General features: G+C 48.7%; 1 protein-coding gene across 3 annotated transcripts in view; it reads right to left on the minus strand.

The window, feature by feature from the left end:
- The window catches only part of ARAP3 (ArfGAP with RhoGAP domain, ankyrin repeat and PH domain 3), a 38,762-nt gene that overhangs the window by 6,916 nt on the left and 14,387 nt on the right, over positions 1-17,459 (minus strand). For all 3 annotated transcript variants that reach the window (XM_082234159.1, XM_082234158.1, XM_082234160.1), the window contains 22 exons: positions 16,890-17,077; positions 16,286-16,392; positions 15,006-15,205; positions 14,472-14,557; positions 13,681-13,863; positions 13,276-13,429; positions 12,673-12,804; positions 12,432-12,585; positions 9,997-10,099; positions 9,266-9,464; positions 8,974-9,037; positions 7,170-7,333; positions 6,552-6,764; positions 5,335-5,440; positions 4,181-4,328; positions 4,009-4,077; positions 3,314-3,388; positions 2,826-2,940; positions 2,383-2,511; positions 1,668-1,801; positions 582-664; positions 276-311 (listed from right to left, as the gene is read on the minus strand). In XM_082234159.1, the coding sequence (XP_082090285.1) occupies positions 276-311; positions 582-664; positions 1,668-1,801; positions 2,383-2,511; positions 2,826-2,940; positions 3,314-3,388; positions 4,009-4,077; positions 4,181-4,328; positions 5,335-5,440; positions 6,552-6,764; positions 7,170-7,333; positions 8,974-9,037; positions 9,266-9,464; positions 9,997-10,099; positions 12,432-12,585; positions 12,673-12,804; positions 13,276-13,429; positions 13,681-13,863; positions 14,472-14,557; positions 15,006-15,205; positions 16,286-16,392; positions 16,890-17,077 (2,842 nt within the window). The remainder of the gene's footprint in view (positions 1-275; positions 312-581; positions 665-1,667; positions 1,802-2,382; positions 2,512-2,825; positions 2,941-3,313; positions 3,389-4,008; positions 4,078-4,180; positions 4,329-5,334; positions 5,441-6,551; positions 6,765-7,169; positions 7,334-8,973; positions 9,038-9,265; positions 9,465-9,996; positions 10,100-12,431; positions 12,586-12,672; positions 12,805-13,275; positions 13,430-13,680; positions 13,864-14,471; positions 14,558-15,005; positions 15,206-16,285; positions 16,393-16,889; positions 17,078-17,459) is intronic.

A 17,459-nucleotide genomic window follows, 5' to 3' on the forward strand; every position in this document is an offset into this window, starting at 1 on the left:
CTGAGCAACTGCACACTCAGGCTGAATAGCAGCCTGTAAGAAAGTGGGTGGTACACCACCTGCCATTTTAATATGGACGCGGGATGCCATTTGTGGACTATAGTCACATTCATGCATCAGAGGCAGTCCCATTGTGACAGGCTCTTTCCACCCTGTCCCACACAGTGCTTGAGATGAGAAAAGCCCTGGGGCAGAGGAAGGGAGGGAGGGAAAGTGGGAGTAATAGCTCATCTCCTCACACTGAAAGAACAAAGCAACATAGAAAGGATACTCACAGTTGCTGCTTTTCTAGAACCAGAGTGAAACCCCACCTGTAGCAGAGATGGATACCGAGTGAGACAATCACCTGCTGTCATTCATCTGATGTCATAATTACATCAGGCGACTGACACCTGTCAAAGTTCAAAGGGGGCAGCGCTTCCCAAGCTCCCGTGTCATATAGGACAACAAGTGCAACTGCTGGCCAAAATGGCCTCGTAGGCCAGACAAGGAGGTCTGGTTGTTCAAGTCTAGCCTGCAGGCCAGGCATCTCCCCGACAACCCCACTACTGTAAATTAAATGGGATCCCGTAGTCACTTACTGTGAAGGGGGCTTCAGCTTTTTTCGAATCCCCATGTAAACCTTGGCCACGTCTAGCATCCATTCCCGCTCTGGCTTAGCACTCTGATGATAGAGAACCGGAAGGTGCAATCATCATTCCAAAGGCATAAGGCATTATTAGCTTTCCCAAAATATAAAGAAAGGGCAGAACTCTTATATGCTATTTGGGGTTAATTAACTGGGCAATGGAAGGGGGAGATGCTGCCTTTTTGAGAGAGGTTGGATGGAAAGAAAGAAAAAGGAAGTTGGAGAGACAAAGGGACTCTCTTCTACTAAAAGAGATCTTCAGAGCCCTATGGGTATCCTACAGTTTTGTGGTCTGGGGCAAAAGGAGGAAGGACCACTCCTTGAAATCTGTAATAACGAGAATCTACCTTTGGGATGAAGGAAGGATTAGTACAGAGGATCATTTAGTCCTTGTGAAATACATGGTGCTTTTTAGCTATTGAGATGGTACCAAGCTCTGAAACTTGGTATACCAAGATAAAGGTAAAGGTAAAGGTACCCCTGCCCGAACGGGCCAGTCTTGACAGACTGTGGGGTTTGTGCGCCCATCTCACATTTATTGGCCGGGGGCCAGCGCTGTCCGGGGACACTTCCGGGTCACGTGGCCAGCGTGACATTGCTGCTCTGGCGAGCCAGAGCCGCACACGGAACGCCGTTTACCTTCCCGCTGGTAAGCGGTACCTATTTATCTACTTGCACCCGGGGGTGCTTTCGAACTGCTAGGTGGGCAGGCGCTGGGACCGAACAGCGGGAGCGCACCCCGCCGCGGGGATTCGAACCGCCGACCTTTCGATCGGCAAGCCCTAGGCGTTGAGGCTTTAGCCCACAGCGCCACCCGCGTCCCATACCAAGATAATGGCAGCCAAAAAACCAGTAGCCCTCAATTATTATTAAATCTGTTGGTAACAAAGCAACTTACAACCAAACCTTAAGAGCGATTATTGCTGGTTTGCTTTAATGGTTGTTTTTTGGAAGTTGTATTGGGCTGCTTTTTACAAGCTAAAGCAGGATGTGACATTTTAAAATAAACAAATCATATGTATTAGTTGGGTTGCTATACCCGTTTCTCTTTCAGTAACAGCAACTTGCGGTCCCTGATGACAAAGTAGCGCTCCTGAAACTTGTTGCCCAGGAGTTTGGGCAACTCCTCACGGCACTTCAGCAGACCACATTTGGGGCTCTCGCGTTTAGCACCTGCAAGGAAACGGGAACATTGGCGGAGAGGTTTACACTCAGCAAGGCACTGCTGCCTAACAATGTTCAGGGCGGTGGAATTATGGAGCCAGCACTCAGAGGCTAAATAACAGACAAGTCGTGGCTCCTTTCAGCTTTGCGATTCTGTGATGAATCTGAATGAAGCAGCCTTACGCTGAGTCAAACCAGTGGCCCACCAAGCACAGTGCTCCACTTTGACCGGCAGAAACTCTCCAGGGTCTTGCACAGTGATCGTTCTCATCATTTGCTACCTGAGATCCTTTAACTGGAGAAAGTGAGGATTGAACCTGGGGACTCTGGGTGAAAAGCATATGCTCTACTTCGGAGCTACAGTCCCTCCATAAAATAACTTTGTACAAACATCTGACCCCTTGAGACCAGCATTTTTTGTCTCTGATTGGCCACAACTCTGTAGAATTTCAAGCAGAATTTCTCAGTCCTGCTACCCTGGCTAAGAGCCCCAGACTCTACCGCTATATCGCAAAAGTGAGCAGGGGCTGACTTGCTTGTTTCCAGGGCACCAACATGCTGGGCTATGTGAGAAGGGCATACTCACTCACCTGTGAAGAGGCAGCTACCTTCTCTAATGGGAACCTTCTTCACCAGCAAATAAGCAGAGCTGGGTTTGGTCAGCTTACACCACTGCAGGGCCTGCTCCAAGACCTTCTCCTTGGGATGCAGCGGGCGCTCTGAAAAACAAGGGCCAGAAAGAGTCCAATGCATGTCCAGAGACCAGATTCAGGGAGCGGGAAGAGCATTCAGAAAAATGATAGTTATCAGAAGGTCAAGGATTTTATGCAAGTTTCATGTGTGTGGCATGAAAACCCTAGGAACATATTCTAAAGCTGTATTTTAATGTAATTATTGTTAAGCAAGGGGTGGGCCTTTGTAATGTAATTATTTTAATAAATAAAAGAATGTCTTGGACACATCTGTGAAACTCTGAAAAACCTCTACAGCTCTCCTGGCACACAGACCCAACAGAAAGGTATCATCTGCTTACCTAGTTCCCCATTCTCTAAGACTTCAAAGGTAAGCCAGATGTCCAGGCTGGCTGCCACATTTCGCATCTCCAGCACCTGATTGGACAGCTCTTCTGCTCTCATTATGGGAGACACCTGCGAGGTGATGAGCAAGCACAGTTCAGTCAGCCAACCCAGAGGCAGGAATGTCAGCATGTGGTCAAGTAAAGGTGCAGAGTCTGACATTAGAACATTATACACAAATCTTGCAATCAGTTAATGCATTTGAGCATAGAGTTGGAAATTGGCCATGAAGTACAAGGGCATTTCTATGTCTCTGTTAGAGCTGAGAGCCCCTCCATCCTGCCCAGGGGCAGCTCTGTGGTTCTGGCCACTCCAGTGGATTTCCTCACACAAGCAGCCTTTCATGGGCTGATCTCTCCACCTCTGTGAAAAAAGCCAGTGACCTGAGCCCCATATTACCCAATGACACCAAGGGACAGTGGCTGTTGAGAGGACACTTGCTCACCTTAAGTGTGACACAGCAGTCAGGGTTCTTCTGCTCTAGGTAAACCTCAAGGATGATATCACCAGCCTGTGAGAGCTGTAGGGAGTAAGGTGAGGGGATAAATCTGTTTAGGCTACTTGCTTGGCAGGGGGTTGGACTCGATGGCCCTTGTGGTCTATTCCAACTCTATGATTCTAAAGGGATACCCTTGAAGATAGTGCAGAATGCAGATGTGAGGGTTCTGAGAGGTACACCCAGAGCTAACCACGCAACACAAGTCTTGCAGAAATTGCACTGGCTGCTGGTTTGCTACCTTGCCCAATTTAAGGTGTAAACTTTGGACTAGAATTCCCTAAATGACTTGGGGCCTAAATACCTGAAGGAGTACCTTTCCCAAGATCTGCAGAGTCTGTGGAGGAGACCCTTCTGGTGGTACAGCCAATGTGTGTGGTTTGTTTTGTGGGCATGTGGAACAGGGACTTTTCTGTGACAAGATCTTAATGTTCAGCATTTCAGACCACCCACAAACATTAAGTATTATTTTTACTAGGCTACAATGAAGATTTGTCTGCAGGGGATGCTAACCACACAGAATCAGGAGCCTTCAAGAATCCTCATGGATCCAAGCCCTCGCATAATGTCTCTTGGGCTGCTGTGGTTGCCTACATATCTGCTGGGCAACATGCCAAAAGGATGGGCAAGCGAAACTGCAATACCTGGACATCCCTCCAGGTAGTAATCAAACTGTTCTCCAGGTCCATCTGCAACACCTGGTCTTCCTCTATCTACAGGGCAGGAGAAGCAATGCAGTTAGCATGGATGCAAAAAGGCAGAGGCCTACTGTGAAGTAACAGGGAGAGCAGTTGGATGAAGAGGCAGGCAACTCACATTGAAGATAGGAACATAGTTGTCAATCAGTTCCTCCATCACCTTGACTTCATGTTCCCCCGTTCCATCCGTTTGGAAGAGGCTGGGTGCAAAGAGCAGAGCCAGGTTTTTGGTGGTCATCTGGTTGAGGTCAGCACATTTCTGAACTCTGCGATATCAAATGAGAGAAGGCCGTGAGTACCTGCAGGAGTGAGCGGAGGCGCTTCCATGGCTGGCACTCTTCCAAGCAAGGGGCATTCTGGTAGCCATGTTTGCATATATCCACCAATCTGCCCCATGTGCAGACGTGGCCCCCTCTGCTGCTTCCCTTCTATCTCCTATATCTCTGATGTCCTTCCTCCACAAGTGGGTCAGAAGGCTGCATGCAGTATCTTCTTTACTTTGACGCTTTCCCATCTCTCCCAACATCTTCCTTGAAGTCTGGAGAGCAGTATGAAATGGAGCATAACTTTCTCAATTTCTCCACTTCCAACATGTGAGTCAAATGGGTGGAGGAAGCAGGGGATGTTACTCAAAAGGTTAACTGCTTGATAGGACACAAACATATTTTTTTGGGGGGGTATTTTTCAGTCCATGCACATTCCCCCCACCCCATTATGGACTGAATGAGTATGTTGGAAGGGAGAGTGGGAAGAACTGCATGGATTTCGTTAAGCAACTTTTAGGTGGTTCTCCGTGTCCCGATATCAACAGACCAATGCCACAGCACAGCATTCACTGAAGTTGGTAAGTAGAAGCTGGGCTGTCAAAGAAGAGCAGCCTGCAGAAGAACTGTGCACTGGATTGGTTTGCTAACCCTGGAAGAGAGAACTCAACTAGAAAGAGCTTCCATGTCCGCCACTCTTCCAGCCAGGGAAACCCTAGCGGCCTCTGATCTCTCCTCGTGCACATCACCATTGTGCGTTGTGTCATCCAGGTGTGCCATCTTTTCTTAGGACTTAAAAGCAACCAGAGTGGTGAAGGGGGAAGGAATTTAGACGGGGACTGTGGAACTACAGGAGGGGGACGTAATCCTTCCTGGCACCATTTTCCTGATTTTAAATCCAGGGTCTGAAAGGTGTTTTCTGTTCTAAACAGAACACCTTCCACAGGAGCTCTGGGAAGCAAAGAGTGATATTTTACGCAGAGGCCACTGAGGGCGAGTGTAGACTGACCGGTACAGGTGGCCAATCAGAGCAGCCAGGGTCCGGCCATTGAGGCGGGGCAAGCGGCTTATCAGCTCCTTGTATCGCTCCAATCTTTGGGACTTTTGGGAGATTGCTGAAAGGAAGCAGCATAGAATTAAACTTTGGTAAACATACACTCTAAATATTATATTATGTTCTGTTTTATTACTTTACTTACATTGATATCCCACCTTCCCTCCAAAAAGCATATGTGGTTCTATCCCTCCCTGTTTTATCCTCCAAACATCCCCAAGAGGCAGATTAGCCACAGAGGCAGAAAACTTCATGGCTGAGTGGAGATTTGAACCCTGGCCTCCCAGGTCAACATGTGCTGCTTCAGATGGTTTTTTATACATTCTTCTGCTTTAATTATATCAATAGATACTGGGCTGTATACAAGCAAGAAGAACACCAAAAAAGAAGGGAGCCTTTTCTGGCAATTGGGGAGATCTTTAGTATGCAACAGAGCTTGTCTTCCTGAGTAACCTGGTACAAGGAATGCTTGGCTGTGTTGTTGTTTTTTTAAAAAAGTTTACTCTATTTTCCAAATCAGGTTGTCTATTTGGCCAATCTAGTTCAGTATCAACTATTCTGATTGGCACTGGCTTTCTTGGGTGACAAGCCCAACTGCAGGTGATGTTAACAACGGGATTAGAATTCTGTTGTGGGGGATTGTTATCCAGATCACAGCATGCAGGGAGGAAAGGTTTCCAGCTGTAGCCACAATCTCTGTGAAAGCCACCTGCCCAGCATGTCAAGTAGCATTAAGGGGAAAGTTCCCTTTAGAACCAAATGAAGCTTTTCCCCTAAGCTTTCTTGCTCTCTCTCTGTGTGTGTAAGAGGTGAATTTCATGGAGACTGCAGCCAGGGGCAAAGACTTAAAGCTCCCCTTCTCTCCCCTCTGCATGTTACAATCTTGACACCCCCATGCCCTGAAAAAGTTGGCATTTAATTTTTAAAAGCACATCAGTTTGTTAGGGTCACATGTAGGCAGACTCTCAGTTTTGTTTTTCTTAACATCATAGAATTCACGGGATATGGCACTGGAAGACAACTTCTTTTGTGGCTCGAATGTATCCCTGCAGTGAGCAAAGCTTTTTGTATGTAACTCCAAAAGTTGTCCCACTGCAGTTGGGTAAGGAGTGAAAGGAGGCTTCAACTGCTGGCTGGCGTATAAAGGAATAGCAGCACAGGAAGGCTGGTACCTGCTGCCTCCTTCCACTGAGGGTGCAGGTATGTGGTGAAAACAGGGTCCTCCAGCTCCCGGAAAAACCTCTTCAGCACGTCTGTCACATCCTCAATGAAATTGTCACTGATGCGCAGTTTGACATTTCGAGCATCCCGTCGGAACTCCTCCATCAAAGTCTTGATTCGAGACTTAGCTCCATTCTTCCGATAAATGCCTTCATGTTGTAGCCCTGACGGAGGAGAAGGAGAAATGAGAGAAAGGTAGTCCAGTGAAAAAAATGGCACCTAAGGGCTGTGTCTTTGCAATTGTTATATGAAAAATCAGCAAGGAGATCCCAGGCAGGAAATGGGAAGGAAAAGTTGCAACTGATTTATATGCATTGTGCAAGAGTGGGACTCATATTACACACAATGCTCAATTTTCTTTTACACAAAGCAGCCACAGATGCTGCAATATTGAGTAGAAGACCAGCAAAGAGAAGATAATGCAGACTGTATGGCCCTTTCACTCCTTCCTTCAACCATTTTCAGGTAAAATTCCCCATGTTGTTTTTGGTGGTGGACGGCCACTGATGCGTTGGCTCCCAGTTGAATATTGACTTTTGGCCGATGGGAAGAGCCCCTGAGGGACTCACCATACTGGGTGATGAAGGCAATGCAGCTGTTCACGATGATGGGGATGCCACTCCTGCTGAGCTGCTGGTCACGCAGAGCATTCCCTTGCCCCCCTGCTGAAGCCTGAATAGCTGCACACCATGTGGAGAAGTCCAGCCGTGATGCTCCTTGAAGACAGAATGTCCTAAAACAGAACACAGAATGAGTGCGACTGGTAGGCAAGGAGGCTGGCACTTAAGAGTTTGGGCCAGACCTAGGAGTGCAAAAAGAGCCCTCCTGGACCAGACCAAAGGCCCATTTCAGTCCGGCATCCTGTTCTCGCAGCAGCCAACCAGATGCCTCTAAGGAAGTCCACAGGCAGGACATGAGTGCAATAGTTCTCTCCATGTCCAGCACGACGCCACTCTTTCTTACTTGGGGTTTTCTTCCTTCAAGTCCACTGTTCTTGGAACTACATACCCACCCCCCTGCCACACTCAAGCCCAATTCATTGGTTCCATCACAACCCTCTATTTTCTGGATATTACTTCCACCCCCTTATTACTAACACTCCTTTAATACTGTCCTCTTCAGCACAATAATTTAACACTGTTTCCTCCCCACTCCCCTGCTTGCCACTCTTTTTGGCGCAGAGTATAGTTGTTTTAAAACCAGACATATCCTATATCTTGCTCCTCTCTGCTTGCTGGATGCAGGGAAACTGGCAGAATAACAGGGAAAAGGGCAAAGCGATTCCCAGGCATGGATGCTGAGGTGGGGACAGCCAAGGCAGTGAGCTCAGTATCAGTTGTCAGGAACTCTGGGGACACACTTACCTTTCACCCTGCTCTTTCCAGGCACAGGTCATGCAATTTAATGCTCCATGTCCGAGCATGGGGGGGGGTTGGGGGGGCTGAGCTTTCCTTGCAAAAACCCGCTCTTTAAAGCTGAATCAGAGTGGATGTCAATTTGAGTTTTCTGCAGATTGCTGTTTGCTCCAGCTTTAAAGAGCGGGTTTTCACAGGGAAACTTCTGTGCAAAAAAAGGAGGGGTACTTGGACATGGAACTTTAAAGTGCAGGCCATGCCTGGACAGTGTGGAGGAAAAGTAAGTGTGGGAAAGCCCTCAGGCAATACAAGGGACCACAGGCCTTCTACCTGACCTTATGAAGGTGTTTGAACCACTCACTGCTCAGGTGTAGCTTGAACTGGACTGGAACTGCTGCTGGATCAGCAGCGACTGTCAGCTATCTCCATTTTGTAGGAGTGGTGGATTTGTAGGAAGAGCAGGAGGAAGATGAAAGTGAGGACTCATAGCTCAGGGCCTGCTTCTTCCCCAAGAAGTGTCATGTCATCACTTACTGACGACACCAGTTACTGGTGACATTTGCTCCAGAATCAGTAGTTTTTAGGCACTTCCTTGCCTGTGGAGGTTTTGCAAGCTATCTTCCTCCTCATTGGCTCTGAAATAGGAGCCAAGCAAGATGGGCAAAACCAAGGCAGATTGGTAACTGGATTGTCTTGCTGCTGCCAGCTCTTCTAATCACTCTGTAGCACTGGAAGGTCTACCTGCAGGCAGGATAACAACCCCTGAGGGTGGGTTGAAGGGAGAAGGGCACACTCTGCATCTAGAATGCAGCCAGTTGGCTTTCTCCACCAGGAAGCTGCTGAAGGGGAAGAGAATGCTGCAGACTGACTCTGCCTTTCAAGGCAGGCTCAACTCCTAACATGCTCTTTTCTTGTTTCTGTCAGCCAGTCCCTGCTGCTGCTAACCACATCCTCCCAAGGAAAGCTGGGTTTTGCTCTGTTGAGTTATCTGAGGGCCCTTCCTCCTCACACATCTCACCGCCCCATCTCCACCAGGATCAGCATCTCTTTCTTCTCTGGATCATCAGCAAGGGGAACAACACCTACAAGGGGGAAAAAAGCAGTGGATAGGGAAATCAGAGAAGAGCTCCATGCCGAAGGGTGCAGCCCTATGCCTTCAGCTAAGCCTGAATGAGGCTTCCATTCCATACCAGAAAAACTAATAATAATAAAAGCAATAAGTTTATAACATTCAAAGGCTAGTGTTGGCATCTGGACTACTCTGAAAGTTGGGGACTGCTCTCTCGTTTCTTAGGGCAGGGACTACTCACTGAGCTCCTGAAGCTGCCGCAGGTTGATGCTGTCCTCAGCTGCCCCCTCTTCTCCTGGGCAGATGAAGAGATGAGATTTCTGGAGGATGAAGAAACCTTGCAGCCACTGATTGGGATTCAACATTGACTTGTAGCAGAGTCTGCCCACCTTCTGGAACTCGTAGCCCAGCAGGCAGTGGCAGCTGAGAGGGGTGAACCACTGCAAAGGAATAAGAAAGCAGACCTGGAGAGGCAAGCCAAAAGGATAATGCACAGGCCCTGTAAAGGTTGGCCAGAGCATGCAAGCTGGATATTGGCCCATCAACCTCCTCTTTGAGGACAGGAATGGTATATGGTCAGGTCAGAAGGATACAGCCTCACTGGAAGACGGACGGGGCACAGGGCTGTGTGCAGATGAGTCTGGCATGAAACCAGAGCAGAGGAATCTACCACATAGCAATTGTTCCTTTCTCCAATGCCATGCTTTATGCTTTTAAAACTGTGTGAGACACTTCGGGACTCCTAAGTGCCAAGTGACTAATACTGAAATAAAGAATGATGGCAACAACAACAATAAATAGGACAAAGGTAGACAAAAGAGAGACCACATTCTGGACCTGGGCTTAGAGTGCCCTAATGAAGGATAGTTTGACTGGCTGTGTTAGGAGAAGGGGGTGGCTGTGCTTCGGAGGTGCATGAATAATCCAGTGTTTTGACACTTTTCATGGGATGCTACTGCTCCACCCCATTACCTTGCCAAGGGCACTGGCCCAGGACTGCAAACTGTCTGGCCCATCAGTCCCCAGCTGCTGCACTCGCTCGCTGCTCAGGTACAGTTCCAGTGTGAAGTGGAACCTGTTTGGAGCAAATGATAGTGTCATGGAGAATGGCTGTCTGGGGAAGCAATTCCTACACTTTTACTCAGAGCCAGAACAGGCAAGAAACGAGGCCATAAAGCATGGGAAAGCTTAGATCATGAAGCTCTTAATATCTCAGAATCGTGGGTCATGGGTTCGAGCTCCATGTTGGGCAAAAGATTCCTGCATTGTAGGGGGTTGGACTGGATGACCCTGGTGGTCCCCTTCCAACCCTACAACTCTATGATTCTGTGCTAAAATAGAGACGTCTTAGTGCTTTCGCCTCTGGTTGTTTCCCCAACACAAATTCTTCCCCAGCCTCACAGAACTGCTAGTGGGGATGCATTGGACTCTCCTTCACTGGAGGTTTTTGAGCAGACGTTGGATGGCCATCTGTCATGGGTGCTTTAGCTGAGATTCCTGCCTTGCAGGGGGGTTGGAGTAGATGGCCCTCAAGTTCCCTTCCAACGTTACAATTCTATGATTCTCCCCAGCAAGGAAAATAGCAGTTTCGAGGACAATTTAGATTGGGAAAATGGTGCAGACAGAAGTTTGAACTCCTGTCCCAGAGCATCGTGGCCTCAATCCCATTTAGGAACTTTTTAAAGGAACAAAACAGAAATTTTGAGAAATGAAGTCCTGAATCTCCTCCATCTTGCAGGAGGTTAGTGCTCGGCCACACCTCGGACATGCCTCACATGAGAAAGAGTCACAGGCTGCTCACACAAGGAGGAAACTGGTGTGATTCTGCCTTCCTCAGACTCCGAGGGCCAGTTCCCAGTAGTGGCTCCTTCTCATTCACCTCACAGAAACAAGTAGTGACAGAACTGGACCAAGGCCCTCCAAAGAGCACGGCCAGGCTTTTTGTTGTTTTTTTTTTGGGGGGGGAGGGAACAGCAGAAGAGGCACTGCCAACCTTTGTAAGACTTCAGATATTTGCTGAAGCAACTTCATCCCAGAAGAGGTGAGTGACAGGGATGGCCAGCAGAGCTCATGTGGGGCTGCCCTGCCAAAGCCTTGCCAAGCTACAGTCTTCTGAATCTGACTTTCCTTGACTTGTCCTCACTTTCTGATACTTTATGTGACCTTACCAGATGGGTCTTTATGCGATGTAACTTTTCTTAAATAAGCCACTCTGCTACTGCTTTCCCTGCAAACTCCTAGCCCTGGTAAAACAAGATATCAGGCAGGTGTACTGCTTTTTGACATTTCTTTTCTTTCCCATGATCTCACTTGAAAGCATTGGGTTAGACACCAATATTTCTTTCATATTTAAAAGAGAGATACCAACTGTTGCCATGTTTAAAATGCACCCTTCTGCATTCTCTGCAATGAATAGTTAAGTCTATTTAAGGGAGTGGTGGGGTTTTTTTGGTAACCCTCTCCTGTGTATTTTCTTCAGTAAGGTGGTTACATTAGATGCTTTTTAACTTCTACAGGAGTCTACGTGAGGGGTAGGTTTAAATGGTTCCAATGCTGTACAAATGTTGTACATGGTTTCCTCTGACATATGGAGTAATTATTTGGCCATATACATCTGAGACATGAATGATAGTAACTCATTTCATTGTAGTTACTGCAAGAGCAGCCACTAGGAAGAGGGCAAAGCACTGTGAAAACCAACAGTAGCACACAGGGCTGTCTTAAGCATATCCAGGGACGTGGTGCAGATCCCTCCAGCGCCCCCCCAACTCCAAAACAAGGGAGAGGGTGGTGGAAAATGTCCCCTGCCTCCGCCACCGTCCCGATCCCCTGCGTGGCGGCGGCGATCAAGCAGGAAAATATGCTGGCGGACATGCTCTCCAGTGTCGGGGCACCCAAGAAGGCAGCCCGGGAAGGCTGTGCGCTGCCTTTCGCCAGGAAGCAGGAGGAAAACAACGACCGGGAGCAGGGCCGTCTTTACAGGTGCAGAGGCTTGGGAGGGCAGCTTCCATCCTAAGCCTCTGCAGGGAGCTCTCCTCCTGTGGAGGCTTGGGAAGGAAGTTGCACGTCTGCCAGCCATATAGGTGGCGGGGCGCAGCTGGCGGGCGTGCAGGGAAAGGGGAGGCTGCCGACAAACCCGCACAGCTCCCCCACTCGCTAGGGTGCCCCTGAGAGGTCAGTGCCCTGGCGCGACGCACCACTAAGACCAGTGGGAAAGACGGCTCTGGTAGCACATGAATGACAAGAAGTAGCATGAAACATCCGGTGGCTGCCAGGGAGAGCCACTGTGTGGCATCACCACTAGCAACACACCACACAGATGCGACCTGACTTCTGTCATGATTCATTTTAGGGACAGCTTTCAGATGGAAGGGGACAAGAGCTGAATATGTCATATTCTCACATACCTTTCTGAGGAGATAGGACTAACCAGCCCATCTGTTCTGTTCACACCCAGTGAAATCACATCAGCCATTTCTATCTTCCCCACAGGCTCGGAGCTCCTGTCAGTCTCATAGAAGAGGAAAAACTTCTCCAGTGAGCACCAGACTCTCTGAAAGTCTACATGAGAGAGAGAGAGAGCATTAGCCAAAGGCCTTACTCCATTTGACCCACAGGTTGTGGGGCCTACCCTTTCCTCACACTTACCCTCTCTGCTCTTCTTGGTGGCAGCCATTTTTGTCACAACTGGGGCCTTGTACAAGTAGCCTTGGTGTACCACAGGTTGTGTAATCTCATTGTAGACTCCTTCTGAGCTCAATTCCTCCACACTGACATTGCCTATCAAATGCACAAAATTCATTTGTGTATCCTGTTTGAGGAATGCCCATACATTGTCGCCGAACACACATCTACAGAATATTCTGTGAATGAGGCAGGCAAGTAGGAAGTGCAAAGATCACGTTCTGTAGAACTGAGTGGAAGTTCAATAGCTGACAAATGTAAAACCTTCTGTACAAATAATTCCATTTAAAAATAATAGCTTGTCTTTGCTCAAAACCAGCTTTCATACTCCTGTTGTTTGCTTCAAAGTCCAAGGAGTAGTTTTGGAAAAGGAAACTGATGTTTTTGTAGAAGGTTGTGATGGTAAAATTAAACACACTTACCGGACTTTTTATGAGCTGGTACCAAGAAACAAGTACATAGCAACAAAATTTAGGAGTGTCCGCTGGGAAAGATGTGATGCGATTAAATGGATAAAATGCTTATCCTCTTGCATAAACACACACACACAGACATGTCTGAGGTTACCTGGGCAGTTGCCTTGCTGGTCCTGCCCATTGTTGCCCCAGGGCTTGGCTTTAGAAACAAACCCGCAACCTCCTGCCTCAGTTTCCTTGGTGGTTGCAAAGAACTGCAACATTTTCTTCAGAAGTCCCGGCCCCGACACAGCCACACACAGAGCCTGAGAAAATAAAAGTGGTCAGTGGAGCTACTCCAGGTAGCCAACTTGCTACAGCAGCTTCAGATGCTGCAGTCTGAATCTCTGGGGAAGGCAGCTCAACAGCCCTCTGGGTAACAGTAATGGCTTCCCACCTCCTGCCTGTGTGGGGCAGTGCACTGAAATCCACATGTGGGAATTGCAGCCCCTTCATAGCTCCTTCGCATCCTCAGGATGGGTTTCCAAATACATAACAACTTACATCATGGCCTTACCTGCAAAATATTTTCCTGACTGCTGTACTGTGGGTGTGGCATGCGGTAGCGCCCATAGCGGTACTTGCGAGTGATGAATTCTCGCCTCTGCTCAGCACTGGCCTCGGGGTGCAAGGCCTCAGAAGGCGGGAGGTGCGCTGCCCAAAACCTGTTCACTTGCTCGTTCCCCAACATGATGAATAGCTTTAAGAAAGAGGGTTGGGGTGACATTCAGCTTGGAGGAAGAGCACACTCCAGATCCCCAGAGGGGGTCAAAGAAGAAGAGCACCTTAAGCTAGTCAAGAATCTCAAGTTAATACTAGATCTGTCCATCCTTCCTTTCCACAACTGTGCTCTGCATTTTTACAGATCTAGCCCCTTCTAGATCTGTAGATCCCTACTAGCGGGTGGCGCTGTGGGTTAAACCACTGAGCCTAGGGCTTGCCGATCAGAAGGTCGGTGGTTCGAATCCCCGCGATAGGGTGAGCTCCCGTTGCTCGGTCCCTGCTCCTGCCAACCTAGCAGTTTGAAAGCACGTCAAAGTGCAAGTAGATAAATAGGTACTGCTCTGGCGGGAAGGTAAACGGCGTTTCTGTGCACTGCTCTGATTCGCCAGAAGCGGCTTAGTCATGCTGGCCACCTTACCCGGAAGCTGTACGCTGGATCCCTCGGCCAATAAAGTGAGATGAGCGCCGCAACCCCAGAGTCGGTCACGACTGGACCTAATGGTCAGGGGTCCTTTTACCCTTTACCTGGTCCCTACCATTATTATTTTTTTCCAGTTTCTGGACCCTCAAGGAAAGGCTTATTACCTGAACCATCTCATTGCTCCAGATGCTTGTGTCCAGCTTTAGACTCTGCACCTTTGAAATGCTCGAGCCCAGGCTCCGGTGTTGACCTGTGGAAGCAGGGAGGCTATCAAAGCATAAACTTCATATGACACACATGCGATGCAGCTGCAGGTGGCACAGAGGGCCAGTCTCACATCCAGGCCCAAAGCAGCCGCATCTGCATGTGAGGCCATGAGAACAGCCCTTGAGCTCCAGCCTCATGCAGAGCTGCTCATTAACTCCAGCATAAAGCACTTAAAGCTCGGTTGATTGGGTTACTGGAAGCTGCTCTGGCCTCAGTCACACTGTCAGAGACACTAAATCTGTTGTAGCTTAGGTTGTGGGACTCACATTTTGGTACTGCTTCCAGTCCCAGCCTGCCACCAAAGGTATGGAGCGGCCTTCTCCTCTGTCTCTCCTCCTGCATATCCTCATAACGAAGACATCCTCATCCACTCTCTCATCCACACCATCTTACAGAGGGGAAGGTGCACAACAACACACAGATCCACTTGCCTGCACACTGCTTGCAGATCACCACACACAAGTTGACGGAAGCCCAGTCAGGGCTCAAGGTGCGACAATCGGCACAGAACCTGTTGGCTTTGTTGGACCAGATCTTCTCAGCCACCTCATAGTCATAGAGTGTCTCAGCAATGGAGTTCTGCAGGGCCTCCATCCACTCCCTCTTCTCTCGCTCAGACTCTGCTCCAAAACTAAGGGAACACAGATCTAACACTTGCAGGTTCTGTCTTCCCAGAAAATACCCTGCAGTGCCACAAACATTCTGCTTGCAACACCCAGAGCCCAAATGGGCTGCTTCTTCTGCTCCAGACACAGCCAAGGATGACATTAAATAAACTGCAGTCCCTCTGCAGTTTTTCTCAAACCCTCCCCATGTCCTGAGAGAACAAAACCCTGCCCTTTTCAGATACCTGAGCAGGTGGGGTGCTGGCATCAGGTTTGGGGGAGCTCTTGGACACAGGATTGCCTACCTTCCATCATGCCTCCATCTCCAGTCGCCACAAAAATTTCCGGGGCTCTGATGGAGGGAGTGAAGCATGATGGAGCTGGTACTCTACACCTTCCAGGCAATGGGGCAGCAAATTTTGCAGCAAGCTCATTTTTCCTGGAAAGAGTAAAGTAGCAATGCCCTCTTGCTCCTTGAGCACAAGAAAACTGCTGCTATTATCCTTCCTTCCACGTGTCCTTGCTCTCAGTGGAAACCTTTGTGTTTGCCCTGAGGCCCCTGCCAAGAGAGTTTCTGCAACAAGTTCCTATTCCTAGAGGGCTATGCCCTTGGAGGAAGTGAGGCAGGAAACCTCCCCCTCTGGGAAGCCCATGAGGCTGGCTGCTGTGCTCCTTCCAGGTGTCACAAGGAAGGAAAGCTCGCCCAGATGCCCTAGCAATGCTGTCTATGGGGCAAGTTGCCATTTTCTCATGCGTGGAGCAAGACTTCCTTGTGCTCCAATGGCTAAGAAGTGTGGAAGAGTCATTGCTCAATGCCTTGTGGTGCTGCAGGGCTCTCTGGGGACAATCTTCCATTTTTCAATGGAAGGTATACATGGAGGAGGCAGTGGGGTGCACAGCTCTCTTGCACTCTTCTTTGTTCTGCTACTGCCAGGCACCTCTATGTAGAAATGGGAGACTGGCCCAGCTTCTAGGATCAGCAGTGGGTCTTGCTGGGCTGTGGGTCTGGCAGTAGCTCAGCCTTGCCAGTGCTTAATGCTGGTTCTACCCAGCATGCAATTCTTCACCATGTGGATGGCCCACTTTGTAACACCAATGTGTCTTACCTGAAGATTTTGAATGGGGTGATGAGCTCAAAGGTGCGGCCTTTGGCTTCTCGGATAGTGGCGCCATGCATCTCAATGAGGCAGATGGCAATGCCCATTTTAAAGAACTGTGGGAGAAATTGGTACAATAATAATCAGACTTCAGCTTATAGCCACAGTGATGTTCCCATTACAGAGTTACAGCTCTATCCCCGACAAAAACAAAGGCCATAAAAAGCAGCCAAAACACGTTTCCTTCCATTTCTTTTGTTTAGAAATGCTGGCTGCTAACTTGTTCTTCCAACAGTTTTAAATCTTCAGTTAAATCCTCAGTGCTGACATCATCCCAATCCCATTACCAGACACAATATTATTTATTCTACTAATGGAGAAGCAAGGGTCCTTCTTCCAATTCCGCCCAAGCAAAGCCCTCAAAGCCAAAAGGTCACCTCTTTCCCCAGTTTATCAAGTCTGAGGAGCAGAAAAAACATAGAGTGGCCCCAAGTTGCTCCTCCGAACTCCTAAATTAGGCACAGCACCAAAAAATCTGTTTCAAAAGTATTTGGGGAGGTTCAGAAAGTTCTCTAGACTGGGCTTCTGACTGCCGAAAGGCTCTGGCGCTCACCTGTTCACTTTTGTATAACCACATCTCAGCCAGGACAAGCACCACATACAGCTTGGATTTGTAGCCTTTGAGCTCCAGGTGCCCAGATTTTTGGAGATGAGTGGTGCCACTGAGGCACGGCCGGGGACACAGCAGCCGCTGCTCAGCCACTCTCTGCTGCAAGGCGCTACACCACTCAGTCCGCTGAGCTGCAGGGGCAATTGCCAAAGGCCAGAGTAAAGTTTCAGTAGGAACTGACACACGCAGCACAAACAAAAACAACAGCAGCATCAACAATTTCTACCCTGCCCATCTGGCTGGGTTTCCCCAGTCACTCTGGGAGGCTTTCAACAGAACATTCAGAACAGAATAAAATTTCAAACATTAAAAACTTCCCTGAACAGGGCTGCCTTCAGATGTCTTCTAAAGGTTGGATAGTTGTTTATTTCCTTGACATCTGATGGGAGGGCGTTCCACAGGGTGGGTGCCACTGTCTGGTTCCCTGTAACCTCACTTTTCACAGTGAGGGAACCACCAGAAGGCCCTCAGTGCTGGACCTCAGTGTCCGGGCAGAACGATGGGGGTGGAGAT

The sequence above is a fragment of the Podarcis vaucheri genome, assembly GCF_965113315.1.
Source record: "Podarcis vaucheri genome assembly, chromosome: 8".
NCBI lineage: Eukaryota > Metazoa > Chordata > Lepidosauria > Squamata > Lacertidae > Podarcis > Podarcis vaucheri.